At 37.7% G+C, this 27,008-nt stretch overlaps 2 protein-coding genes across 6 annotated transcripts in view; one reads left to right on the top strand and one right to left on the bottom strand.

Annotated features, from left to right (window-relative positions):
• Positions 1-14,566, bottom strand: part of mycbp2 (MYC binding protein 2) — a 69,074-nt gene extending 54,508 nt beyond the window's left edge. Inside the window, exons 1-6 of the mRNA XM_088414661.1 lie at positions 13,955-14,566; positions 10,355-10,430; positions 6,604-6,819; positions 5,898-6,051; positions 4,901-5,097; positions 2,468-2,710 (exon numbers count right to left, since the gene is read on the bottom strand). Coding sequence (XP_088270787.1) covers positions 2,468-2,710; positions 4,901-5,097; positions 5,898-6,051; positions 6,604-6,819; positions 10,355-10,430; positions 13,955-14,229 — 1,161 coding nt within the window. The 5' untranslated portion in view covers positions 14,230-14,566. The remainder of the gene's footprint in view (positions 1-2,467; positions 2,711-4,900; positions 5,098-5,897; positions 6,052-6,603; positions 6,820-10,354; positions 10,431-13,954) is intronic.
• Positions 14,567-18,927: 4,361 nt separating this feature from the next.
• Positions 18,928-26,265, top strand: scel (sciellin). 5 transcript variants are annotated; one of them, XM_088416098.1, is made up of 20 exons: positions 18,928-19,086; positions 20,166-20,195; positions 21,375-21,459; positions 21,598-21,660; positions 22,128-22,187; positions 22,407-22,439; positions 22,524-22,559; positions 22,699-22,737; positions 22,826-22,897; positions 22,982-23,029; positions 23,569-23,631; positions 23,728-23,781; positions 23,869-23,937; positions 24,011-24,094; positions 24,338-24,403; positions 24,478-24,600; positions 24,693-24,764; positions 24,868-24,976; positions 25,705-25,807; positions 25,885-26,265. In XM_088416098.1, the coding sequence occupies exons 3-20, from the start codon at positions 21,377-21,379 to the stop codon at positions 25,899-25,901; spliced, it is 1,194 nt and encodes a 397-aa protein (XP_088272224.1). In that variant the 5' UTR covers positions 18,928-19,086; positions 20,166-20,195; positions 21,375-21,376; the 3' UTR covers positions 25,902-26,265. The 5 variants fall into 5 exon arrangements, with proteins under 5 accessions (XP_088272224.1, XP_088272226.1, XP_088272223.1 ...); XM_088416100.1 differs by having other exon boundaries at positions 18,929-19,086; positions 24,883-24,976; XM_088416097.1 differs by having other exon boundaries at positions 18,929-19,086; positions 24,690-24,764.
• Positions 26,266-27,008: the final 743 nt, after the last annotated feature.

Raw genomic sequence — 27,008 nt, 5'->3', positions numbered from 1 at the left:
AGGCAGAGGAAAGAGAGAGTGCTTTTTTAATATAATAAAAGTGGAGGCTGATTGTCAACCCTGCTTCCTCACTGCCTGTTTTGTCGGCTGCGGGCTCCGCTTTGAGTCAACGTGCAAGGGCCGTTTATCCCGAGGGCAACTCTGGCTCTCGAAGAAGGACTTACCCATTGACCCGCGTCTACGGTTTGGGGACGGAACAGGAACGGATACGAATATTCTACTTTCGCAGAGTGTTTGATATGATATGGCTCGAGGTCGGACGCGAGCTTTCTCGCCTGCTCGAGTGTGTCTCAACAAAGAGAAAAAAAATTTAACTTTTTCACCCATCCAAACAAACGAAGTCGGGGGTCTGGGAAATTTGCAGCTTTCGAAAAAGACCGGGTGAACTTTCGAGTAAGCTATGAGCTAGTGATCGAGAGCGTGTGCACAGGAGAAAAGAACCAATAAATTACTCACTCTCTCTCACTCACTCTATGGTTGTTTATTTAAAATCAATCATTTTTTTTTAAATATTGGTGCTACAGATTTATAGTTATTTTGTACAACGTTCCCATATTTTATTGTAAATTAGATGTGTATGTGATTGGTGAATAAAACACATTTTGCTCACCGAAGGCTTGTTGTGATTTTATTTACATATTTATTTTAATTTCGCATGATAAATGTTTGTTATTGTCTGATGATGTATTATATATGTTGTTTAAAAATAAAACTGTTTTTACATTGTGGAAAATTGGATACATCTAGGAAAAATGAATTTAAAATTATTTATTTTAGAGCTGTAATTTCAATACGTGATACATGATATTTTTGCTCAAGGTTATCATATCACCAGAATCTGATATTGTCCCATGTCTACTTTTAAATAATGAGTATTTGATTTAAATTTTAAGTAGAGCAGTTAGCTGGCTTTCTAGATGCACTGTAATTACAAATATGAAAATTATGGTGCTGTTTTTACATTCAATTAAAATGTTTATGTTTTGTTTATGTTTATGCATGAACAAACAAGCAATCATTCACTAAAATTAAAAATATTACTCAAACAAAAATATTTTGTATTTAAAGTAGCCAACTTGAAATGCCAAATTTAGGTATTTTCTCACTCATATTTATGAGGATGATTTATGATGTAGCTTTTGCTTCAATAACTGGAATGAACGGCTTTGCAACTATAAATGTTAAAGAATGTTTTGACCTCCAAATGTTTATGAAATCACTTGACTTTGACTGTGTTTTCAAACTTTCAACTGGCAGTGTAAATATTTTGTATGGCTGTTATCTTGCACACACATTTTACATTAAGTGTAACAGTTATTAGTTCAAATTGACTGCACGATCCATACGCTAAAAATTGGTGGCATTTTCTGTTTGCACATTTGCATTTTGCGTGGATGTAAGTGGATGATTTAAATAATGGTTTAGCTTGATTTAATTTCATGATTAGGAGAATCACTATTTTTATATGCAATGTTATCTCAACTTTTGATGTCAAAAATATTTTGCGGCTCCCAGTGTTTCCTGTGAGAAACAGTCAAAACGGCATAAAATTTGAATATTAAAGGTTGCCAATCCATGATCCAAAGTATATACTGTATATTTTTTTCCCTTTGGGTGATGGCCGTGCGAGTTGGATAGCGTGATGGTAAAACGAAAAATATGAAGCTGGAGAACAGTTACACATTTTTGATGGCACCACATTAAGTGTACCAGAGGAAATGTGATCACAAACCTTGGACAAGAAACGGAAGTTACTGTTATGTATGAAAGCGATTAGTATTTTACTCTCTAACTATTGACAATCTAATTAATCATTTAGAAACCTAAAAAAGTAAACATCCTCAGAATTTTAGCCTCAAGAGTAAATATTTTCAGATTTGTTTAGTCCTCCACAGCAAACTGACGATCATTGTGTTAAATCGAAATGATACATTTACAAACATCTGTTTGTACTTTGGAACAAAATGATCAACATGTTTTGCCTATTTTATGATGTTAAAGGGCCAAACCACTTAACCAAATCATAACCAGTTTACATTAGTGAATTTTCTGCACTTTCATTTTGAAAAAAAAAGTCCTACTAAAGGTATGGAAATTGAAAATCTTTTTTGAATGCTGATTTATCAATCAGCAAAACAGTAAATATGAGATTCCAACTAGTATCTACAAGAGAAAAAAGGCAGAAATGTTTATGCTTTTTTTTGTTGCTTTTTGACATTTGCTTGTGTAGTCTCAACTCTAAAGGGTATCACTGATAGCAAAGGAAGATTAGATGATAACCAGGTGATGGAAAATCTGATACGCTGCTAGTTGCACTCATCTCTGTTTACACAAGTTTATGATTGTGAATGGCAAAAAAAGGTTTAATCAGGAAGTTATTATTGAATTTCAATTGGTATCCCAGAGGTATTTTTTTTGCTTTCACTTTTGAGGTTCAACTGCAGAAATTGTTTCCAGTGTAACATACCCTGACAGTGCCGCTGTATCCTGAGCCCACTTTGTATAGTCCGTCCTTGCAGAGCAGGTAAAGAAAGGAGCCGTCAGTCTGTAGGAGGCAGCGTTCATCCTCGTCAATGGTCACACCTTTCAGCACCCATTTGTTCATCAATGCCGCGCGTTTGATGCCGTTGCCAAACCAGTCCTGGATTTGGATTTTTCCCACCAAAACTGCCTGCACGCTCCTCTGCAGGGCATTCAATATAGTGGGCACCTAAGGGAAGCGCATGTGTGAGTAAAGCTTATAGAATGCATTACATTGGCTCTTTAGTGACATTATGGGTAGTTATTATGGGAAGCAAATGATGCTCCTGGCGCTGCTGATGACTCGTTTAAATAGTATTACAACCTGCAGTGTGAGTTTTCCCCAGTCTCAGAGCTCAACATCACATTACCACAGCAGTTATATCACAGACACGCGCGCACACACACACACACACACACACACACACACACATGTGTGGTCTGCAGAGGCATACACTTCCCGCCAGCCAGATGACTCAGTCTCATCAAGGCTTTAAAGTCAAGAACCCAGGAGAAAAAAATAAAATCTGTAGTCTGTAGGCTGCAGACTGAGACTTTATTAAGTAAATCTACATGATATAATAAGATCCAACACAAGAGCAAAAACTAAATGTCTTTAAAAATAAAACAATGCTCATTGAATAAGGCACTCTCAGACTATATACAGTAGACCCTAGGGTTACAGCGTCCCTGGCTTATGTTTTTTTTTCACGTTACGATGCGGAATAATGAGTTTTTTTCATCCCCACTTTAAGGCATTTATTCTGCTTTACGATTAACATCAACAACTGTCATGACCTGTGAGGTTGGTTGTGTTTGTTGTTTTGCCTCCCTCTTGAGGCATTTTTAGAAAATAGCTCTTATTTTCTGTTGGCATCAAACTGCCTCCGCTGCAGCGTGTCACTGCTGGTCTGCTATATCGGTGTCTAAACTCCCTAAGATACTGGCTTACTATTGGTCAGCGTGATGGGGTCACAAAGATGCTGATCTACTATTGGTCGGTGCACGGGGTCACAAAGATGGCTGCCCAAAGACTTGATCTTGTGTGAGAGCGCTTTCAATATCGTATTTATTGTGCATTTTAGTGCTTGATTCAAACTTGAATTGGTTATCCATGAGTCCCAAGATTGCTAGTGATGTTAAAGAGAAAAGTAAGAAGATGATTTATATGGAAACGAGACTGGAGATAATCAAGAAATACGAAGAAAGCTAAGCTAGCCTAGCCTAGGCTACTCTTACTTTATATGGCCATAACAACTACTATATACCATAACAAGCATCATTCAAAGGTTAATGAATCCAGCAGTGGCTGGTCAACCCTAGCTGATTTTGATTGAGGGCCAGGGGTACAACTTGAACTGGTTGCCCATCAATATCTGGGTACATACAGAAAAACAGCCATGCACATTCACACATATGGACAATTTACAGTCTTAAATGAACTTAACGTGGCTATTTTTAGAATGTGTCAGTTCCAAAGAGAGGAATAGCTATTAAAAGAAATACGGTTTAAAGCAAAAGATGCAGTCAGACGGGAAGGAGGACCAGTGACTTGGCAGAACAGAAGAAGTCATCAGGAAGGGTAAACTAATTAGTGTGGGGACAGCAAGCCGGCTGACATTTTGCCAAACCCAATTTGAACTGTCCACATTGCTTAAAAGAAATGCACAAAGGAGGTGAACAGCGATATTTCCTGTATGATAGCTTTTAAACAAAGCTGCAGTTCCTCACTACTGTTGGCCAACAAAATGTGCATTTCCAAACTACAGTAGTTTAATTCATTTAAAACAACCAAATTACTTGGTCTTGGGAAAAGCCTCTTAGCTTAATGCTAACAATGAAACAATCTTGAAGGATGGCATCAATTATCCCAGGAAGATATTTGAACACAAACGATGGAGCAACACATGTTATTATAACACACTATTATAGCATCTTGCTGAATGACTTCAAGTATAGCAGTAGTAAAAGTAATGTCTGTAATATACTGTTTCCGGGTGGCCTCCAAAACAGCACAATGAATTGGAGCGCATGATTTAAAGCTGACGCACAAACTAATCAATATTTTACATCATATGTATAGAATTGTGTTATTATTATAAGTCGTTTCAGCGTTCAGAGATTCAATATCAAGTACTTATTTTTATGTACTGTAGTTATCATTTTTGCTATCAAGTGTTTGGGTAAAGGAATGTCTGAAAATGGCTAGGGATTAATGTGTTAAAAACAAACACTACATTAAATATGGTATGTAATTCCATTTCCATTTATTTCAATGAGGAAATATCATTTGGCTCGTGTTTTGAGTTATTAGCATGGCCAATGGGCAAATTAAATCTCAAGACACAGCTGTAGTGCTATTATTACTTTAGTCAATCACCTGTATCGTCTGGCAAGCGTGGCTGCCATTGTTGGTGAGGATAGCAGAGACAGCCTGCAGAATCTTGCCAGTGTCCCCCCAGGATACCACCAGGCTGAAGAGGCAAGCGCAAGACAGGGCAGTAATGGCCTGTCCCGTCGGGTCGTTGGGGCCCGTGCTACGGACTGTGGTCTCCAGCAGCAGCTGGAAAAGGGACTCTGAAGAACAACATGTAATCAGGTAAAGTTAGGCATTTGAAAGCAGAAAATGGACCAATCCACTCACTTTACAGTATTGAATCATCAAGGCATAGGTTTATTTTCAATCACAAAATTACAATGCTTAAAATGTATTACTTAGGTTTATAACCACAGCTGCCCATGTTGAAACACATTGGTCATTCATGTACCCAAAGATTTTTTTTTTTCTTTCTATAAGGGTTAATACACCGTTAAGTAGAAAGAATTAATCAAATTTGCACTGATGGGTCATTTTTGGATTAAATTAATTTAGAGTTAATTTAGAGTGATTTTCCTGTACTGTATTCCTGAATCGCATTACTGTTGTAAATAGTGAAATATTAAAAATCAAAATGTACAGTTTTTTAAGCTGCTGGTTTGACTCTTCAATTTTGACAGGCGGCCTAACATGTTAAGTGTTATTAATGAACCAAAAACATTTGCAAGAAAAACTGTGAATTTGATTTCATTCCAATGATGTAATCACAATTCTAATATTGAATAATAGTAGTGAAAAATGTCACTTTTTCTCCCATGCTACGGGCTATCTCAAGAACTGTTTATAAATAAACTAAAATCATTTTGAAAAATATAAATTGTAGGCTGTGTTCTGTACACACACAAAAAAGTCAAACTATAAATTTACAGATACTCGGTAAGTTACGCAGTAGCCTAACAATTACAACATTGAGTATATCACAGAATTTAGTCCAATGCAAAACATTTCCCTTGTTATTTCACCACCACCGATGAGAATGATTTGTGTGTGCACTCCTCACCCAGCACGTCAGGAGGCTCAGTCTGGAAGCCCTCGGGCTGTTGCCCCTGGAGCATGTCCAATAAGGCCTGCAGACTGCGCAGGCACAGCGAGGGGTGTGAAAAGCGTGTCTCTTTTATCAGCTCAAAGACCCCACATAGACCAATGCCGATGATCTGCGGACACAAATAAATCTGAGCTAATAGCTAAACTACTTATACTTAACTTTTTGACTCAACTCAAATGCCCATCAGAATACAAAAAAGAGGCACTGCCAGCCAAGTAAAAATGATCTTTGGCGTCTAAAACCATCAATGGCAGTAATATCCTTCTGTGTAAAATCCACCCTGGTTTGGTTGTAAGCAAATACAGTAAAACTTGAGGACATACAGTACCAGAGTCATCCTGTGATAGAATATAATTAACATGCAAGAAACAAATTATTGGCTGCATCGTGACATTCTGTAACATTGCACGAGTGTAGACATTATATTTAGCAAGTCATAACCAGTAAGTGATGACGCAATCTTTGTTAACATTATCTCCAACCCCCATGTTAGACTGGTAGCTAGCTCCTTGTGAATAGAAATTAAAACCAGTCAAAGCGAAATGTGGGTCAGGTGAGGCTGTTAACCCTCCTGATAGGGGTTAGAACAGTCTGGGAAGGTGATAGAAAAGGTAAAGGCCTATAGGGAGCACACTGCAGAATGATAAAAGAGCGTCCTTACCTTTGGCAGCTTGATGGCTGGCTCGCGGTACTCCTCCTCCTCCTCACTGTCTGAGTCTCCGCTCTGCACCGAGCTCCTGGAGGCCAGCGCCAACGAAGCCTCCCTCTGCTGCCACTCCAGCACGCAGTGGCGCACATTGCAGTAGACATTGAATGCTGACGGGTTGCTGTGTAGCTTGATGTCGGGCACGCAGAGGGCGCCATCAAAACTTTCTGTCTGTGAAGGACAAAGTGCCAAAGGGGAAGTGGTCAGTCAAGTTGAGAACACTTCCTGTGTGTTGGCATTTGTGGTCGTAACTCATTAGAACTGGTATTGATCTTACATATGAAAAGTGCCCGTGGAAGGAACTCTAATCAAAATAATCAAATAGTGGAACAGTCCAAATTTTAATTGAGTGGCGTAAACTGACAATTTATGAAAAGTTAGTTGAGTCACTTGCCGTTGCCACCACAAAGATTTTCTATCTGGAAAAAAAAAGTCACGAGAAAAAAAAGTTGAATACAAATTACCGTATTTTGAACACTATAAGGCGCACCTAAAAGGCTTATTTTTTTAAAAAAGCTGATGATGCGCCTTATACTCAGGTGCGCCTTATATATGGATCAATATTGAGATTGGGATTCGTAGATGGGGAACGAAGTGATAAAGTAAGCTTTACCTGTTTCTTTTGTGTGTTTACAGTTGAACAAGGTTGGTCATATTGATGTTGAGTTATTATGCTACTGAGAGTTTAGAGTTACTATTTGAGTTATTATTGTTATTACTTTGAGTATTACTATATTGTGATTGAAAAAGTTTTCAAATATGTCATTAATTGAGTGTGCCCCTTATAGTGCGGAACATACGGTAAATGTAAGTACTGTACACAATGTAAGTATTGTACAGTGGCGCCGTCAGATACGAGTTGAATGTGCTGTATGTAATGTACTGTATTCCTTGACCACATGAAAAATGGTTGTATGCCAAATCAGATTGACCCATTGAAATAGATGGAAATAGCATTCATTGGTTCCTGCGTCCCCCTCAAAAATTACACATTATCGCCATGTGTTTAATATGAAAAGTAGCACCAAAAAACACACAGTAATCAATACAATTTCAAATAATTTCACGCTTTTTTTTTTCTTATTTTTTCCTTTAATTGTGCTGCTCATTTTGGTGGATCCCTGGATGAACACACTGAATGACTGGCTTTCTCCATTGAGGCGGCACTTTTAGCCACAGGAGGAAGCTCATTGATCGATTACCACTGCCTCTCATTGCCCTTAGGGCATGCCCATCACAGGAGGTGATGTCATCTGTTTGGGAGGGGGGAACCAGAGGAGAGGGTTGAGACGAGGTCATTCAAACGCAAAGCAACAGGGAAGATATTAGTTCCATCGAGCAGGGCTTCTGCTGATCTCTTGCCTGTAGCACTTAGTGTACATTTAAAGAGAACAAGGCCTGTAATAGAAACCTCTTGCTGTAAATGAGCAGAGAATGCTCGAGAATCAGATTTTGAAATGTTCCCACATTTTGAATGGAGCAGAAACTCCACGCTTGTACATAATGTATGAGATGCTGTTCATCCACAGTTTTCCTCATAGCAATTTTTGGGAACAGAAATTGCTTATTCCAGGATCAAACTCACATCATAAAATCTTCATTAGCAGTCGGCAACATTTTCAAACAATTCTAATAAGTACAACCGGTAACAGTCATACAGTATAAATAAAATTACACAGTAAAAGTTAAGGTTGAAATGGAATTATAATTTGTGTCGCAGATGCCGCAGGTGTCGCAGTCAGACAGACAAATAAACAGCTTGAAGCAAGCCCACTTTAACTCATTTGAAAGTGTGTGAGCAAGCAAATGAGGCGAAAAAAAGTGCTAATTACTGTAAAGGTGTTTTGGTTATTTGAAAAGTATCACGGTGGAGGGAAGATTAAAGACTTTTTTTTTTAAATATACTGTACATGTTTTTTTTTTCCACATTGCATCTTTTAACCAATCGCAGACAGGTATGGAATAGATAAACGAGAGTACTAAATATTTCCCAAAATATTTTGGTCCGATTTGTAGAAGCACATGTTTGTGGTATTCAAATTTAATACATTTCAACTTGTCTTCACTCATAACATTGAACTGAGGGAATTATATTTTATTATTTTCAATCAACAACATCTAATATTAGTCATTTCCTGAGAAATTACAACACGTGTACAAACTTATAACACTGCCACTGACAGCAGTAATCACATGGCAACATTGTGGTTTGTTCGAGTGTACCCGGGATGTGGTTCTTGCGATTGAAATAAATAGTGCTGCTTTTTTCTAAACCTGTAAAATATTGTTTTCCGGCAGCTCGTTAACAGGTTTTACAGCAAAACTGTGCCAGTGAAGTCACTTACAGTATATTTATAGAAGACACTGTCTGTCTGACACTTTTTTTCTTTCCCCCACAAACACTGTATATGTAATCGGGCCTGCAGTGCACCATTCATGTGAGTGTTTGGTTTAATGTGATCTATTCATTCCCATTGGTGTGATTAGATAATGTATATCACACTTCTTTTAATAGTTCAAAATGCATATTAATTAGGAAGCGTGTAGACACAACACTCATTTAGTTGTAAGAGGAAGAGTAGGAGGAGGCTGTTACTGTAACTTGTAATTATATGCTGTATGCGAAACTAGCAAGAAAAAAATTAAAAGCAGTAGTACCAGTGCACATTTGCTTAACTGTGTAAATATTGAGAGACTCAAGCACTGATTAATTAATTCATCCTTAAATGTTGCTGGCCATTTCTGCATGCTATATTTGTCCGCTGGCAGCTTTTAAAAGTCACTGGTGTTGATGACATGCTTTGTTAAAAATACTTGCGGATCAAAAATATTATTTCTTGTCTTGCTTAAATTAGCCTGTTTGAAAGGGTTGCCCTTTGAAAGCAAACAACTAGACACGTTGTGGTAGTGCTGTAACGATTCATTGATTAATCGTCAAGTAATCGATTATCAAATTGATCGATGAACATTTTCGAGAATCAATTCATTGTTTTGAGACTTCGTTTAAGGTAAAATATCCAAATACTCAGTGTTTCAGCCTCTCACCAGAAAATATTTTCTTTTATTTGTGGTCCTCCATGTAAGCAGACTTATTTTCTATGTGCTGAATTAAAAGAAAACATTTGCAAACATTTGAATTTATTTATTTACGCTATACTGTGGCGCATGGACACCTCTCTAAACACACAAACAAAACCAACCAAAAAAAAAAACGCTCTTCCACAACAATAACTTCAACTTTAGGACAGGTTAACGTAGAAACTGATTATTTCCACTCTTTCCCAAGAAGCAATATGCTTTCAAAATTCAGAGGTCAACCACATTGTGTTTTGCCTTGAGCGGACAAAAAGATGAGCTTGTAACAAAAACGAGCTTGTAACACACAAAAACGAAATGTTCCTCCTCAAGTTGACGAGGTGTCCCCTTTGGATGGAGGAGTTGGAGCCAGGCAACTGTTGCTGTGGCGATACGGAACACATCGGGTTGCTTGGCAACAGGCCGTCCCTAACACGAATGAGACACCCAAGCCCACCCCTCTTTGGTGTGTTTTGTATTGTGCTTCTTGACACTCCCCTGGCAGTGTTTGAGGGTGAGATGGAGTCTGGCGCCAAACATGATTTTGATCAGTAAGATTACACTTGATTGTGTGAATTATGATTGTTTGTTTGTGCAATGTTATAATAACAAATTGATGAGCAAGTCTTACCTTTGTCCTCGATTTGACTTTGGACTTCACCTTTTGTCGCCTTTTCAGCTTCTTCTTGTTTAAGGCTTTCTTTCCCCTGAAAAAAAAAAGGTCCGTCACAACCAATATGTATCAAGCAGTCAAGGGAAACCAATAACAGGAGGACCATATATAGAGCATTTCATTTGACCTTCTGCAATGCAATTCTAAAAACAAATATTAATTTAGAGGAAATGTTGTCATAAAAAAGGGAAAACACGTTTAACAAATACATAATCATATCATAATGTATTTTTTCAAACATTTAATATGGCTTATGAAGACTGAAATGACCCCTGACAAGGTATATTCATCAAAGTTGATGTGTAAACAACACCTGTGAAATGGCTTTATTAACCGTATATCCCTGGAACATTGAAATGCTCTTCACAAGCCAGCATGCAATTATCCTTAGGCTTTGTAATCAACAACTCTAAGTCCCCGACGGGATTGCCCGGTTTATAATTCATTTTTGTAGTTGACGACAAAAATGATTATTGTTACTTAAAAAGACATAAATCAACCTAGAACACCCATAACTGCAGTGTTCTTGTCACATCGCATCTTATAAAGTTCGAAAAATTGTGAATATTGAATTTGCATTGTTTTGGTGGTCTTCCTATGTTTTTGTTTTGTGGAGTTTTATTTTTATTTTATTTTTTATGTGTTCACTGCTTAGAATCGAACAGAAACGTATTTGATGTTTTGTGGCAATACAACAGGAAGAGAAAGTTTGAGTAAAAGCACTGAAAACAAAAAATGAACACTCGGACTATCCAAAAAGATCTTAACTAATTATATTAGGATGGCTTGATACCACTTTTTCAAAGTTGATATGGGTAGCAATACTGCAGCCTTGAGGATCGCCACAAACGATCCTAGACTCAGCCAATTATTTTTGTAAAAAAATGTAGGAATTGTCTAAAAGTGGCAGAGGCACTGTCAATTTCCTCTCGACTTGTTTAACGTCTGCTGTGCTTTTTGTAAGATAACATGGCACAATAGGTTTTCATTTCAGAAAATTGGGTTACAAATCAATTAATTTTTGATTCATTATCCCCAGTGGCAATCAGAGAATTGTCGGTGAAAACACATCCCTGACCTCAAGGAAATGAAAGTACAAATGTCTTCACTTTCTAATTGAGTCACACACTGCCACCATTCCAAGGCCAACTTTAAGTTGATATGATACACAGGTTCCTTGTGCGTTGGTCAATGAAAGTGTGAACTTGAGATAATGATAAAGCAATTACGGTGAGGAGACGTCTCTCCATTGTGTTTAACAACACGTTATTAGCACATATACTTTTCCTTCCAGCACAAAAAATTAAGAGAGGCTAACAGTAAAGAAACGTAGGCGGCTCAGTGGCGCAATGAATAGCATGTCCGCCTCACAGTTCAGGGACCTGAGTTCAAATCCACCTCGCTCCGGCCTTCCTGTTTGGAGTTTGCAGGTTCTCCCCAAGCCCAAAGGGGTTCTCACCGGGCACTCTGGCTTCCTTCCACACTCCAAAAATATGCATGGCAGTTGTATTGTGATTGGGGGGCATAAATGGTTGTTCATCTCTGTGTGCCCTGCAATTGGCTGGCGACCAGTTCAGAGTGTCCCCCGCCAACTGGGATAGGCACCAGCAAGCCTGCGATCCTTGTGAGGATAAGCGGCTCTAGGAAATGGATGGAACAGTATAGAAACACCTGCAATAATTAGAAGATGAATTTCTACCTTCTTTTTTTTGTCTTACCTTCCAGACTTCTTGTCAGATTTATTCAACTTTGGACCCTTTCTAACTTAATTTGTATTGGTCTACAAAAAAATAATCAACCCAAAGTGTCCTCTTTGGATCATAGAAGAAATCTGTTATCAAACAGAAACAACATAATTAATAATATTTTTTTTCCATAAAAAAATAATCAATATAAAGTGTCAGACCTGTTGTCAAAATAAAAATAATTAAAAACAAGTATTGGTCAACAGAAAAATATTAAATATAAGCCGTCCTGTTTTGGGCTTAGTTGAGATCTATTCACATAAATAAATCATTAGCTGAATTATTAATATCAGTCCCCCAAAAATAGTCAACATAAAGTGTCAGACCTGTTCTCAAAAAGAAATCATTATAAATTAATGTATATCAAGAGAAAAATATTCATCTTAAAGTGTCCTCTTTTGGGATCATAGTAGAGATGCGTTCACAAAAATAAATCATTAACTTGACAGGTAACAAAGAGGTGGCACATGACAAGCTGAACCTTTCTAGTATAAGGGAGAATCTGGCTTTGTACAGTAATGAAATTGAATAATCCACTGAACATAATTTTTTTATGAATTTATATTTTGCTGAAACAATTTATTCAATATTTATTTTTAAAGGATTTTTGCATGTTTGTTTTATCTCAGTTCCCCCTGAATTTCCTTCAAGTACCCCCAGGGATACTAGTACCCCTATTTGAGATCCACTGCTTTAGAATATATTCTTTGTTTTTGACTTGAAATTATTAGCCACTATCGTGGTGCCTGTAAAATAAAATAAGCAGATTTTAAAAGTGTGAACCATCTTCTAGAATAACTGAACTACTGTTTCATCAACAAAGCATTTTGTAGCAGAAAAGGTCTTCTTATTGTAAACTGACATTGAGGGCTGCTGACAACAAGAGCACAAGAGCAGAGTGAGGGAGGATGCTGCAATGACCCAGCTCCTCTCTAACCTGACTGACAATAAATGACGTAACTCTATTAGGCCAAAATAAATAAATAAACCTGCCACTTGAGATCAGCCATCCCCTCTTCCTCACGAACACGCAGACATTTTTATCCTGTTGCCGTCATTACTTTTGCATCTCCAAAACATGACTGGAGAAGAGGAAACTTAACGCTACTTCCATGTTAGTTGACATCTAGCTAGCTTGCAAGCTAACTAGCTAGCAATCGAAATAGTGACGCCGTTGGGCCTTAACACTCACGAATTGCCATGACTTTCAAACCAGTGCATATTCTGGACAGTGCTTGATATGATTGTTAACATTTGGCCGGGTTACGCTGTGGTGGTAACGTCTGTTGGTATATTAAAATGTAAACTGGCTCTCATGACATCTGCGCTTATAGCTGCATAGATTTGGCTTTATTATGAGGGGAAAGGTGCGTTCCATTTAAACCGTACAGTGTGAGCTGGTGGGTTTATTTAAACGGCAAGTATTGTGTTGTGCAGCTTAAAAAAGAAATACATCGGTCAGACAAGCCCCCCTTTGTGTATGTTGGACGGAGCTAGCATGATCGACAACGGGGCTCCGAAAGGCTAAGGAAGTCCCTGGACCAAATGCTTCGCAATTAAGCTGACCCCTCCAGGAGTGTCCCCCACCCCTTCGCTCAGAACAGCTCATTTATTTATTCGTTTGTTTGTTTTGGGAGCTAATGCGAGTGCGGCACAAATCAGAAAAGCTAGCCTCGCTGACGAGACATGAATGACATTTCTTTAACGATCGCCGTGTAGAGCCGGGGTATGACGTTGAGCTAGGTTAGCTTCAAGCTAGCCCCGCGAATGACAAGCCAGCCTCTCGGGTGAACAGCCAAGTAGCCCCACTCACCTTCCTGGGTTGATCCCTTGCTCTTTATCGTTGATGGCAGTTGTGTAAATCCTCCGGTATCTTTCCGCCAGGGCTCTCCCTGAGAGTAAAAGCTGGTAACGAGTCCGACAGTCAGACTGGGATCCGGTCGTGGGACAGGGACCCATGCCCGGCCCGATGGTGGAGAGATCGGCTCCTAGTCCGTACATGACCCGGACTCCCAGCCCCATCGACGGCGACGAAGAGGGTAGAATCCCCCCACCGGCGGCGGCCGCTGCCGCAGCGGCACACATCATCGTTTAGGAGCACAATGCATACATGAATCACGCAAAACAGAAAGCAGCTAGATCACGCCCGGCCATCGGGTACAATCTGGCTATTGTAAAATCCAACACGCGCCTCTAACGTGTCCTTTTTAGCGTTGCGGAAAATGGCAAAAATTGTATCCGGGATCGGCGCTTGTTATCAGGGCTAATTCGGCGACCGAGGTCCTCTCCTCCCTCTCCTCCTCCTCCTCCGCCTCCTTCGCGTCTCTTCCTCGAGCTACAAGAACATTACCTATAAATTGTCACACGTCGATAGCATTCGTAGTCTTGGGGGTTTTTTTGTTTGCCATTTGTCCCTCGGAAATGCGTTGACCCCCGAGCTGCTGCACCCTCAGACAGTCTGCCATCTTAGCTCCATCATCCCTCCCCTCCCCTGCACTGTGTGCTGCGTCGCGCCGCCGGAACACTTTCATTACAGGCTTTATTATTAGCCTTCAGGAACATTATCATCCTCCATAGTTATTTTAACTACGCAGCATGCTTGCAGATAAAGCATAATAATAATTCTTTTGGGACATTAACATTTACGGTTTCCTTCCACACATAAAACGCAATCTTTTTGCCCAAAGTCAAATCGGGTATGCTTCAGTACATCCATGACAGAGAATGGATGGATGCATTCTTTGGTGATCTTTTTTTTTTTTTTTTTTTTAATACAGAATCAACACATTTACATGTATACGTGACAATTGGTATTTCTTACTTAAGTAATAAAATGCAATGCATTTTTCTACTATTTTATTGTTAAATTAATCAACAATTTACAAACATTTTATAGTTGTATATACATGATCTAAAAAGCACCTGACATGAATGACCGTTTTATAAATCAAATGAGGCTCTTTGAGAAAAGGTTTGTCTATACATCCCTCTCGAGATTGATGTTGAGTACCGTGTTTCTTTTTTTTTTCCCGAGTCTTTCCCGGAACGTCATCCTGAGGTGGCCTTACAGGTACACCTACAAGTTCATCCAGCTACCCAATTACTGGGTGGTTGCGGTAGAGCCTATTCCAGCTAACGACACTATTGGACTTTAGTAGGAGAATATGCAGCCATAAGCAGGGCACATACTGACAATTTAACGGTCATATTTTAATCTGTCTCACAGTTGAACATTTCTGCGTTCCAATGTCTTTTTAAGCCATCCGGGTGGAGCTTGCATGTTTCTCACCATGTTAGCGGTGATGTTTTTTTTTTTTTTCCCCCAGGTAATCCAAATACCCTTAAAAAAACATGCATGTTTGATTTATTGAAGACATCAGTTTATAAGTAGCTACTGTATGTTTTTTAAGTGCCCTGGGACTGACTGGAAACCAGTGCAGGGTAGAGAAAATTGATGGATGGACCCGCTGTACATTTATCTAGCAAGAAATTAGATACTGGATTATAAAACTAAAATAAAGTGAAACTACGCACCTGTTAAAGCCACGGAAAGGGTGAAACAAGAAAGGAAATTGAAAGGGGTTTTCAGAGTAATACTGCCACTTAGCGGCAATCTATAAGTATGGTTGGATTTAATTTGTTTAACAAGTGGTATTAGTATTCTAGTGTAAGATAACATTTATTATAGTATCTTGAACTGAAATGTTACTGTGTTGACGACAAAGTCAATGAAAAAGCTAAATCCACGGGAGTTTATCCTTTAAACATTTATTTAGTTGAATTCTTGTGAGATTGTTTTTTTGGCTTCACATATAGTTACCTGCTAGTTTTGATCAACCTCTGAGGCCCGTATTTTAGGTAAATGTAGTTTGAACACCAATTTATATGAGTATAGCTGTACAGTCCTATGTGCGTGTTGTCTTTTTACAGTGTGGCACAGCTATTTTTATGTGTTAAAATGCAGCACACTAGCACCGTCTAGTGAACGTCATTAGTGCATTCCTGGTAGCACAATTATAATGAATGGAACTCTAAAATGATGTGTTTGAGTTAACAGCGTTGAACTCTTACAGTCAAGGTCAAGCAAAGGCAATACTTTCACACCGTAGCAAGCAAAAACCTTGTCTGAAAAGTCATCGTCTATATACAGTATAGTACTATCCACACTCGTGGTTTCCTGAAATGAAATGCACATGTATAAAAGAAAAAAGAGACTTAGTTGTATTTTATCCCTACTTTTTCACAAATTACTTGTTGAAAAAAAAGATGAACTCATTTGAATTAAGAAAGAGTGTTGTTATGATTTCAGGGCTACTTTTTTTTTTTTTAATTGAAAATTAGAGTAAATATATGTGTATCTGTTAAAGGTGTCAATATATGGAATAGCTATGAAATAGAACTAAAGATATGCACATCTATGGCTGCGCTCAAAAAGAAATTTGAAAATATAGTATTAGAAAAGTACAAAAGATAATGTATAAACTTGGTAAGATCTTGTGTAAAAGTTTAAGTTACAGGTGAAAAAATAAGAAATACTGTATAAATGTGTTAGTTAGTGTGTATGCATATATGTGTATGCATCTGTATGCCAATGTATATATACATACAGTATCAATGTATATATACATACAGCATTGGCATATATATTTATATAGAAACACTGTACGACTGTATATATGAGTCACATTAGAAGCTTATTTATATTAATGCTGACATCTAATGAGAGGCATATGATCCGTTTTGTCTTTGTGGTGTGAAACAATATATTAATATCTGTGTAAATAGAATACAAGTAGTAGAACTAGATAAGTTTTATACCTCTTTCTCCTCCCTTTTGAACATATACAGCAAATCTCATTAAACTGAATATATACTGACAATTTATTTTATTTGCTTTTTTGTTTGTTTTTTGTTCCAATTTTTGAAATTTGTTAATATATGTTGTAGACAACAACTGATGCTACATAAATATACAGGAAATATGGTTAGCTCATTTGCATACATGTTGAGTCCAAGCATTCACAATAAATAAGTAACAAAATAACTGAGGAATGTGTCTAATCTATTGATTGCATTTGTTAAGCACTATCGTAGAACATTTTGCTAATCAGAAATGAGTTATTTAAAGTGATTAATGTTTTCTCAGCTGTTAAAGGTACAGCACTGTTATCATCACATTGAGGAACTCAATCATGGCCATGTTTTTTCCCCCTTTTTTCTCCTTTTGTGTGTGTGTGTGTGTGTGTGTGTGTGGGGGGGGGGGGGGGGGGGGGGGGGGGGGGGGGGACATGCTTCCTTATTTCCTCTCCTGTAACTATTTTAATGGTTTGAGCTAGCATACCATGAAACAATAGTAAGCTCATTGCTGGGTAGTCTGCATTCCTGTCATTGCAACCGAGGCTTGCCTATCAGCATCATTTTGTCACACCCTGGCATGCTATGAACATTCATACATACTAGTGTGTAGTGACAGTCCCATAGCAGTCAAAGAAACTCTCACACAAACTTGTATAATAACATGTTGGTGGTATTCCTTCAATAAAACTTTAATTTAAAAAAATGAGGACGCTTTTCCAGCCTTTTGATGTCTCAACAGATTTATCTGATTTTTTTTTTTTTTTTTTTTTCATCCAAAGACTCTGTGGTCTGTGTCAGTGCCAGCAATCCTATGATTATTTAATTGTGACTAACTGGGATATTTGTTTTGGCATGAATATGTAACCCACTGTTATTTAGCTTCTGTAATGTATCTTTTCAGTAATTTCATTTGGTACACTAATGCAATCTAGCATTACAAAAATAATAATCGAAAGAAAATAATTCTAGCCAAACCATCTCTGATCCGCATTAGTCGGAAAAACACTTTTCAAAAATGTATTTAACACGTTCAAGGCCATTGACGAGTATAGACAAGAATAAGATTTATTGTCAGTTTTAACAAAATGTATAGTGTGTGTAAAAAAAAAAAAAAAAAACTGTTTATAGGTGTGTATATCTTGTTCAAATGTCACATTTAAGTAGTTAGTTACTTTTGTGAACATGTCTTGTAAACTATTGATTCAGGAGTCTACCTTTTATGCAAAACTTTGATTTAATGATTTAGCTAATTTTCAAATTGTTGATTCTTAAATTGACAATTTCATTGATTTAATTCTATTTTAATGCCTAGTCCTAGGATGATGAGTTTTTTCCTCGATATTTTTTATATTTGTGGGTCGGTCCGTTCATAAGCTCTCCTGCACAGCGAGGTCTACCGTGCAGTAGTTGATTTTTGAAACACTGATCGGTGACAAAATCCTGATAGTGTAGAGCCAATTTTTGGTACAAAATAAATAATGTTCTGTCCAATTAAGTAAACTTCATCATACCTAAGACACTAATATGCTGCAGCAGAGTGGCTGGGAATCATTGATTGAGGTAGAACATTTGTACCTAAAATTGTGGCCTGACCTGAGTGTACATATTGACGTTGTTCAGTGAGGATTCACCGGACTTGCCTTGTGAGTTGCTTCTGTTGTAAAGTGCAAAGTCCCTAGGTGATTTATTAAAGGAACAGTCATGTCATGGAGATCAAAGGCTACTAGCAAACATTTTTGATTTGAAAAGATATATCTGCATTTTACACATTTTTAGCGATGTGTTGACATGCCGTCCCACACCCACTCGGTGCCTGCCTGACGCCAAAGTTGACGTGCAGGTCCTTCCAAGTGCTCCACCTTAATTCCACCTGGCTGCTAAACTTGCTCCATGGCGACGACAAGCCTACAATCACTTTTCTTCTTTGGTGAAGCTCCGCCTGCTCCAGGGTGACCTTGCTCGCCCCTCCCTTGAGGTTAAAAGAGCTTTGAGGAGGGTGTAATTGCACACTGCAGCATAATTTACAGGTTTTAAGGTAGGATTTAGAGCTCCATTTGGTCTCCGCCCGCCTCGCAACTTACCACAGAGGTAGGCCTATGCATTTTCCTTGAATTACGCTGCACTCCAAAAAGATCAAATATTGACTTACTGTTTTATGTCAACAGACTCCACACTTCATTAGCAAAACAATATTAACTTGATCCAACCTAACTTGCTTGCCTTATTATAATGCGTTAATTAAGAACAAATAATGAGTAATGAAGTGCGCGCCTCATTGATTTGCTTGTGTTATTCATTGGCATACTCATTACATAGAGGGTTAGGGTTTTAATTCAGTAAGCTGTCAATTCAGAGGATGTCTATGAGAGGCTCCAAACAAGAGCAGGAACTCTTTTAGACATTTAGGGCCTTTGGTTTATCTACATTGATAACTGCCACACAAGTGTAACTAAATAAGATACAGTATTGTAAAATCAAAATAAAGACAAAACTACGTTTTTGAAGATGTCTCTAACAAGCAATTATCACAGGTACACGGCGCATATTATTATAATAAAAGTTAGTTTGCAGCTTTATTTCTTATTAGTTTAGTTTCACTTGTTTTCTGGGAGGTGGTCTAAAGATACTCCATGGTTGGTTGGTTGCAACACCACTGACATAAAGCACGCATATGTTGCTTTCTTGACCATGTAAAATGTATTTTCATGAAAAAAAAAGAAAAAAGAAAAATTTGTCATTTTCAGCACATGTATCGTAAAAATTTAAGATATGCACTGGTTTGTCTTATTGGGGATGGTCTACGACCTCATCTCATTTATTTAGAAACGCACACGCGCTTCACATGCAACAAAAAAATGCAAAGAGGGTCAAGAAATTGTCACTAATGACTCATGTCACTCATATGCTCTACTATGTATTGCTGTGTGTTTAGCAAGGGTGTGTGTTGGATGGAACGCGGGGGTGTGTTCATGCGGGCTGGGATCCAGACAAACCAGTTTTAAAGAGGCCGCTCCAATGTTCGACATATCTCAAGTATTATCTAGGAGAGGCACTGTGGGAGAGCCAATAAGCAGCTCAGTCCACAGTGACATCTCGTGCCCATAATGTGTTAGTGTGTGCTGCGGATTTTGATTAGTTCTTCTCACGTCCTTCTCTTTTCTGTACAGACAGCAGAAAATACCACCCTGTGCCATCAGGTGTGTGAGTATTCATATCTGTGATCATTATTAGTATCATTGTTGTAGTTGTAGTAGTAGTATGAGTCGTGGAAATATACAGTATATATCTGCTAGTGTAGTTACCAACTACAGCACTGTAGTGATGAACATTCCCCACAATTTAATCACCAATTAGCTTCCTCTTTTATTCATTTATCGCAGTTTAACATAATATAATATGATATATCATATTAAAATGGATTCAAACGTATTGATCATCAAGTGGTTGTAACGAATTTCTTAAAGAAGATGTACTTCAGCAAAAATCTTGATAGAACACATTAGCATTATGGCCTAGCCTCTGAGAAAACAACACGTTCAATGGAAAGTAGCACCTCACGCCAGTAAACGCGTTATTGTCATTAGATGCTGGGGACTGAGTTAATCCGTGATTTGCACGGTTTGCACTTTATATTTCATATTGAAGATAACTTCGTTTATCGCAAAGTTTACCAATCTTCTTGACCATATTTCAGAGATATGCGTCATCTTGTGGCAGATTGAGGTATTACTTCGGAATGACGGATAATCTGTACCATGCATATTATGTCGGTTGATGATTGATTTATGAATCAATAAATTACAATATAAAGTAAAATGGATTAAAATCGATTCATTTATTTTTTTCAACCCATCCCTATTCTTCTACTCAATAATTTATGCTGGCAATTACAAATAATTTGCCTCCACCCATTTTTTAGAGCTGCATATCCTCACCAGGGTCACAGGCTTGCTGTTGCCTATTATTTAAAAAGTCGAAATATTATTTAATGAATGTAATATTATCATTTAACACAGCTGACATTATGTAGTGCATGTAAACAATTATGTTAATTGTGTAATTTAGGGTAAAAATATTTATTATGATTGCATTCTGAGAAATGTTATTTGTATAAAACGTCAAATACGTATTGTAATATATATCAACATAACATTAGTATCATGAATATTAGAATATCATTGGAATTGCACTTTTACATACTGAGACCTTTTTCTATCATTTGACTTGCATGTAAATGAGGTTACACAATATCAGATAATGGGATGCAGTGCAGTTCTTCACCTCAATATTATCGAATCATAAATATAGCAGCTGTCCATGTGATATCATTTTGAGTGTCATTCAAAGCGTGACCATTATTACCATCTTTTTTAAAGCCATGAGCACCTATAGCATGTCTTCCTCTCTGCTGAAAGACGACAGTTGGATCAGAAAAGACGAGGATGATTACGAAGCTGTTGAGTGAGTATAATTATTACATAACATAAAATAACACAAACTTGGAGACAGAGAAAATGTCATATTGGAGACAGATTATTTTGGGTGTTGTTCCTTTATCCACTTACTTAAGCATTAATTTGTTGTTGTGTTCTTGTACAGCCGAGATCCAAACTTTGGCACATCTGTTCTCAGCCACTACAGATCCACAGATAGTCTTAACAGGTAAAAGGTTACTTATTGTTTATTTTTTTTTGGGGGGGGCAACAAATACAAAATTAGGAAACATATGCTTTTCATTGAACAGCCAAGGAAAATGTACTAGTTCTCACTAACGTTGTTGGAAACAGTGTTGTAGGGACAAATTTTTGTGCTAGACTTGCGGAGTGTTAAGCAGATGCATGATGAGCATGCTGAGACTTCATTTGTTTAACTTTTGAGACGTTTCTTTTCCTAGAATTAAAACCAATTGGGCTGTCCCACTTTGAAAGTTCCACCATATGATAGTGTCATGATAAAAATAACAGACAATGTCAGTGGAATGTGTCGTGGAATGATTCACTTTCATTAGTTAATTGTTTTGTTTTGCCATCATGTCGGATTTTGAACTTGAGCTAATTTTTCACTTTTATTTCATTTCTGACTAATTTATTTATTAACAAATTTCTTTGTTTATTTCCATTTACTTACAGCCCTTTGAAAGAAAGCACACAAATGACCAGGTCAACGTCTGTACAGGCTCTCAGCAAGAGGTAAATGTCTCATTCTCATTTTTAAAGCCCTTTCAGGCTTTGCAGGGATTTTGTCCTTACTTCGTTAAAATGCAAGTCACAAACTAAAAGGAAAGGGCATTGGTCCAACAAAGAGACCACCAAACACTAAAATTGAATAAAATTACCCCAGCTAACAATGTGAAACGGTAGCGCTTGAACGTCCATATGAACCACTCTTTGTCGTTTCTGCTGTGCTAGGTTCAGCGGGAGTCAGGATGAGTTGCCAACCAGGTTTGTGTCAAGTTTATGTCAAAAATGTTCAGGAAAGCACTGCAAGGCCTTTTGATGATCGCCTTTCTGCCTTGTCATACACAGCTCTTACACCAAGTCCAGACTCTCCTATACTCAGAGGTAGATTTTCCCCCTAAAACTAAACCAAACAAGTTTTGTTTGAAAGAAACAAAGCAGCTGCAAGTATTCAAATATCCAGCACATATTCTAATAACCTCACCCTTAATGCAAATTATAAGTATTATTGTGTCTCCTCCAGCTCCCCGTCCTACAGAAGAAGCGATGACGGGGATTCAAGGTACACTAGCAATAATCATTTATGCATCCAAATTAAATGAAAAATAATTCTAGAAAATAGGTTTTTGAAACGTGTGTCCTGTCCTCAGCACCACCACCACAACGGTGAGCAAGGATGGCAAAATTACTGAAACTACTGTCACTACCAGTCAGAGCGTCAGGTAGAGATTGTCCGGTCATATCATTGAATTGTTGTTATGTGTTAGATAATATCAATGTCGTTTACTCTTGTTTTTAATTTCTAGAAGTCCTACCAAGACCTTCACCGAGCGGGTGCAATCCTATAGCAGAGGGTAAAAGCTATTAAAACAATATGGCAAATGTGTTCGTAGTCTATCGACAAACATTTTTTTAACAACTAAAAATTTGGGTATGCTGACGGGTTGACATCCAATTTAAAACATCTGGAGACAGAATGGAATAATTGAAATAATCAGTCCTACGGTGAAAGTAGCCCCCATATATGGTGGGGTTCTATAACTTTGCAATGTAAATCAACAACTATTAACTACTATTTTTACTGCGTCTCTACAGATTACAGGTTAGTCTAAAACAGAAAAAAAAGAAGTTCATAAAATATCCTGAAATTTAAAAAAAAAGATGCCAATCCTCATTTTATTGCAATTATAATTTATATTATATTTATATATATATATATATATATATATATTATATATAGAAATATATATATATATATATATATATATATATATATATATATATATATATATATATATATATAGAGAGAGAGAGAGAGAGAGAGAGAGAGAGAGAGAGAGAGAGAGAGAGGAGCAAATGACATGGATTGATTTGTGGTTTTGTGTGTCCTCAGCGCTGAGGACAAACTATATGATACACTCATTCCCAATACTATCAGAGATGGAACTGGAGACAGGTGAGACATTCATCCAGTCATCAAATTTAAGTCAAAGGTTTTTGTTTGTTGCAAGTATGGACAAAGTGTCTGAAAATGTCATTATTTTCCCTGCAGTAGAACAAGTCTTTCCGGCAGCGAAACTATGACCGTGACAAGGAGTATTAATGGGTACATATTTGGTTGAATCAGCTAAATTAATCTGAATTTGTATTGTACATCTGAGTGGTTCATGTGAATGTTGTCTCTTGTGTGCAGGGCTGAAGATCAGCTGTATGACACCCTGCTGCCAAAGGGTATCTCCTCTTCTCAGTCTTCATCTTACAGGTGAGGTGACTTTGATGCCCGTTAAACCTAAATCCTATAATCAATATCTTCACAATTTTTTTTTTCTTTTCAGCACATCAAGCGTGACGAAGAGAGAGATAGTGACGGTGGAGAGCGCAGCACCACTAAATTCATCGTCTTCACTGCGTTCCACCAGGTAAACGTGCATGCATAGGCAATGCTTTCATATTGTTTACTGTATTATTGTATTAATCCTTTTTGTTGATTACTTTTGGTCATAATATTTGGTATGTTACTTTGAATTTACTAAACTTTTATATTTTACGTATAACTGTTATTCATACATGAGCGCTGATGTTTTCTACGTCTCCTTGATATTCCTTTGATTGTCTTTACACCACTTAATGACTATAACCATACTTTCCTCTTTGACATGTAGCCGCTCTTACACTGATGAAATTCCCAACGCCCGTGTCACCTCTTACACTGTCAGCAGCCTGCCCGGGTAGATACACACATGCACACACATATTCACACATTCAAATTGTTCACTAACATGCTGCATATTTATGCCCCCAGTGACGACTACGGCAGCAAAAGCGGCAACTACTATTTCTCCTCCACCTCTTCCACATCCAAGCCCACCTATGAATACAACAGTATCAGCGGCCCTACTGAGTACAGCTCCACTACATACAGGAGGTACATGCAAGTGGGATGAAAATGAGTGTTAAACTTAAACACTTGATAAGATGAGAGCAATTACAATGAGAATAATGTTACTCTTACAGCAGCACTAGCAGGTCTGACAACATGCTGTCCAGTCCCATGACGACCACCAAGACTGTCTACTCCAGCTCTGATAGGTGAGACTAGCGCTTTGTGATTAGATTTCAAAACTTTTCATGCTGCAGAAAATACTTCAGTAGTATATATGTATGGTATTTTATTACACTGTCATAAACATAGGACAACCTTTGACAGGGACCTTTGCACCTACTGCCATAAGCCCTTCAACGGTGACGCAAAGATGATCCTGGACGACATGAAGATCAGTTGTCATGCTTTCTGCTTCAAGGTAGGTTTGTTAAAACTACATATGGTGCCATGGGGATGGGTGTTAATGACCTTAATTTAAAACAGGCTAAATAGGCTAGATGCAAAGGCTGAAAGGATTATTTGAATAATTTTACGATTACAAAACTTGAGGCAAGATCTCTTTTGAATTTTCATATTTTTTCACACATTAATGTTAGTGCAGACTCATAAACTATTCCACATAGAAAAAAGTTCTTCTCCCGCACCCCTCAACAGGCCCCTACCTTTAAGGCCTTGTCTACACCTAACCAGGGCTATATTCTCCCGCCATTGTGTGTAAAAAAATTCTGTCCACATGGCTTTGTTTATTGAGAAAAAAAATCACTGCTACACGATTCCACAGAGTTCGGTTTTATTTTCCGCCAAATTCTGTCCAATCAGAGAGAACTTCTATCTCTTGAAGTGACCACCCCACTATTTGTGAAGCACTGGTGTAGACTCATGTCGAAATATAAAGAAACAAAGAAAATAAATTGCTAAAAGTGTGCCATGCCACAACACATCCAACAAACAAGACAGACATGTTGAGAAGAAAACCAAGATCTTAAGGCGCTGAGTCCAGACTGAAACTCATTTTATCCCAAGGGAACATTTCAATCCATGAAATAACAAAGATTTTAGAATATCTATCTTTTGTTTTCATGGGTTTCAATTAAACATGGAACAGATTATGCTTCATTCTGATGCATGTCCTTTCGTTGTCTGCAGTGCCAGGTGTGCAATGGCACGCTGGGTCACCTAAAAGCGGGCGACTGCATGTGGGTGTACAACCACATGGTCCACTGCGAGAACTGTTTTGACGTGACCAGAGGTAAGAAATACATCTCGTGGTGCTTCATACACAAGAAGACAAATGAGCAAAAAATTAAATAATGTCTCATCCCGCAGAGAAATGGCGTCACTGACCAAGCACTTCAACTTCCACGGCAAAATAAAGCAAGTGATTCATCCATTCATCCATTTTCTATAGCCCCTTATCCTCACTAGGATCGCGATTCAATAAATGAAAAATTGTGAGGCATCATAAGGGTTCTGCTGCATTTATACTTGTATTAATTTAGGTGTTTTGGGAGGATCATGAAGGATTGACAGATCTGTGTAGCACAATTATGGTGTAACTACAATACATATTTTTCAATATATTATCTGTAAGATTTTCAGAAGGCTTCAAGGGGCGCTTAGTTTGTAATGTGATAAAAATACTGTGATGTAGATGGCCGGGTTTGTTATTCCTGTGTGCAATAAAAGCAATCACTGTATTGGTATCAAGCTGTTGTTTCATTGTCATTTGTATAGTAAAACTGCATAGACAGTAACAAAATACGAAAAGAACATATTGTAATGCCATCACAACAACTGATACCGCTGTCCTTCTGATCACTTTATTGAACAAACGGTAAGAACATAACAAGTATGTACCAGGGTATAAGCATGTACCAGGGTCTGTATTTTTGTGCATGGTTATGATACATTCAAAATGTAAAAACAGCCCATGTCCAATCTGTCTTTTCTTTCTGACTATACCTTATTATCATCAGTAGGTATATAAAAATAACAAAACACATGATTTGGTTTTAGCACGTTATATGAAGTCACGGTACAAAAACGATTGCGATAGTATGGGAAAACTCAGTGTTACAGTAAGCCTCATTTAGAGCAGGAAGATTCTTGATACATGATTTGTGCGTTTTCCCACTTTTTTTTTTTTTGACAAATATACATCTTAAAATATTTATCTCCATGCAATTCTGTCCCCATCCATTCAAGGTTTACATTTCCAAATGTTAAGAAAAATAAGTGTCCAGCATAACATGTTGTTCTGTGATTACCTGTTTTTGAACAAAGAGCCTTTCACTTAACATGATACGTTAGTAGACTCTGTGAAGCTACAATGAGACGATCTTGACAGATATGAAAATATAAAGAAACTCAAAAAGACATTTTGTTTTCCAGACTACTTTACAGATCTCACCTAAATACAAAAACAATCTATAACACATAGCTCCAAAACA

This window comes from Hippichthys cyanospilos, chromosome 5, assembly GCF_059441005.1.
Source record: "Hippichthys cyanospilos isolate Australia breed blue-spotted pipefish chromosome 5, RoL_Hcya_1.0, whole genome shotgun sequence".
Lineage (NCBI taxonomy): Eukaryota > Metazoa > Chordata > Actinopteri > Syngnathiformes > Syngnathidae > Hippichthys > Hippichthys cyanospilos.
Note: the sequence above shows the minus strand (reverse complement) of the source record. Positions and strands in the feature narration are given on the sequence as shown.

Excerpts from the sequence above, each read along its gene's own strand:
- scel (XM_088416097.1), top strand. The coding sequence starts at position 21,377 with ATGAGCACCTATAGCATGTCTTCCTCTCTGCTGAAAGACGACAGTTGG. Across the intron at positions 22,898-22,981 it reads ACTACCAGTCAGAGCGTCAG|AAGTCCTACCAAGACCTTCA; the intron begins GTAGAGATTGTC and ends TTTAATTTCTAG. Across the intron at positions 24,095-24,337 it reads TCTTCACTGCGTTCCACCAG|CCGCTCTTACACTGATGAAA; the intron begins GTAAACGTGCAT and ends TTTGACATGTAG.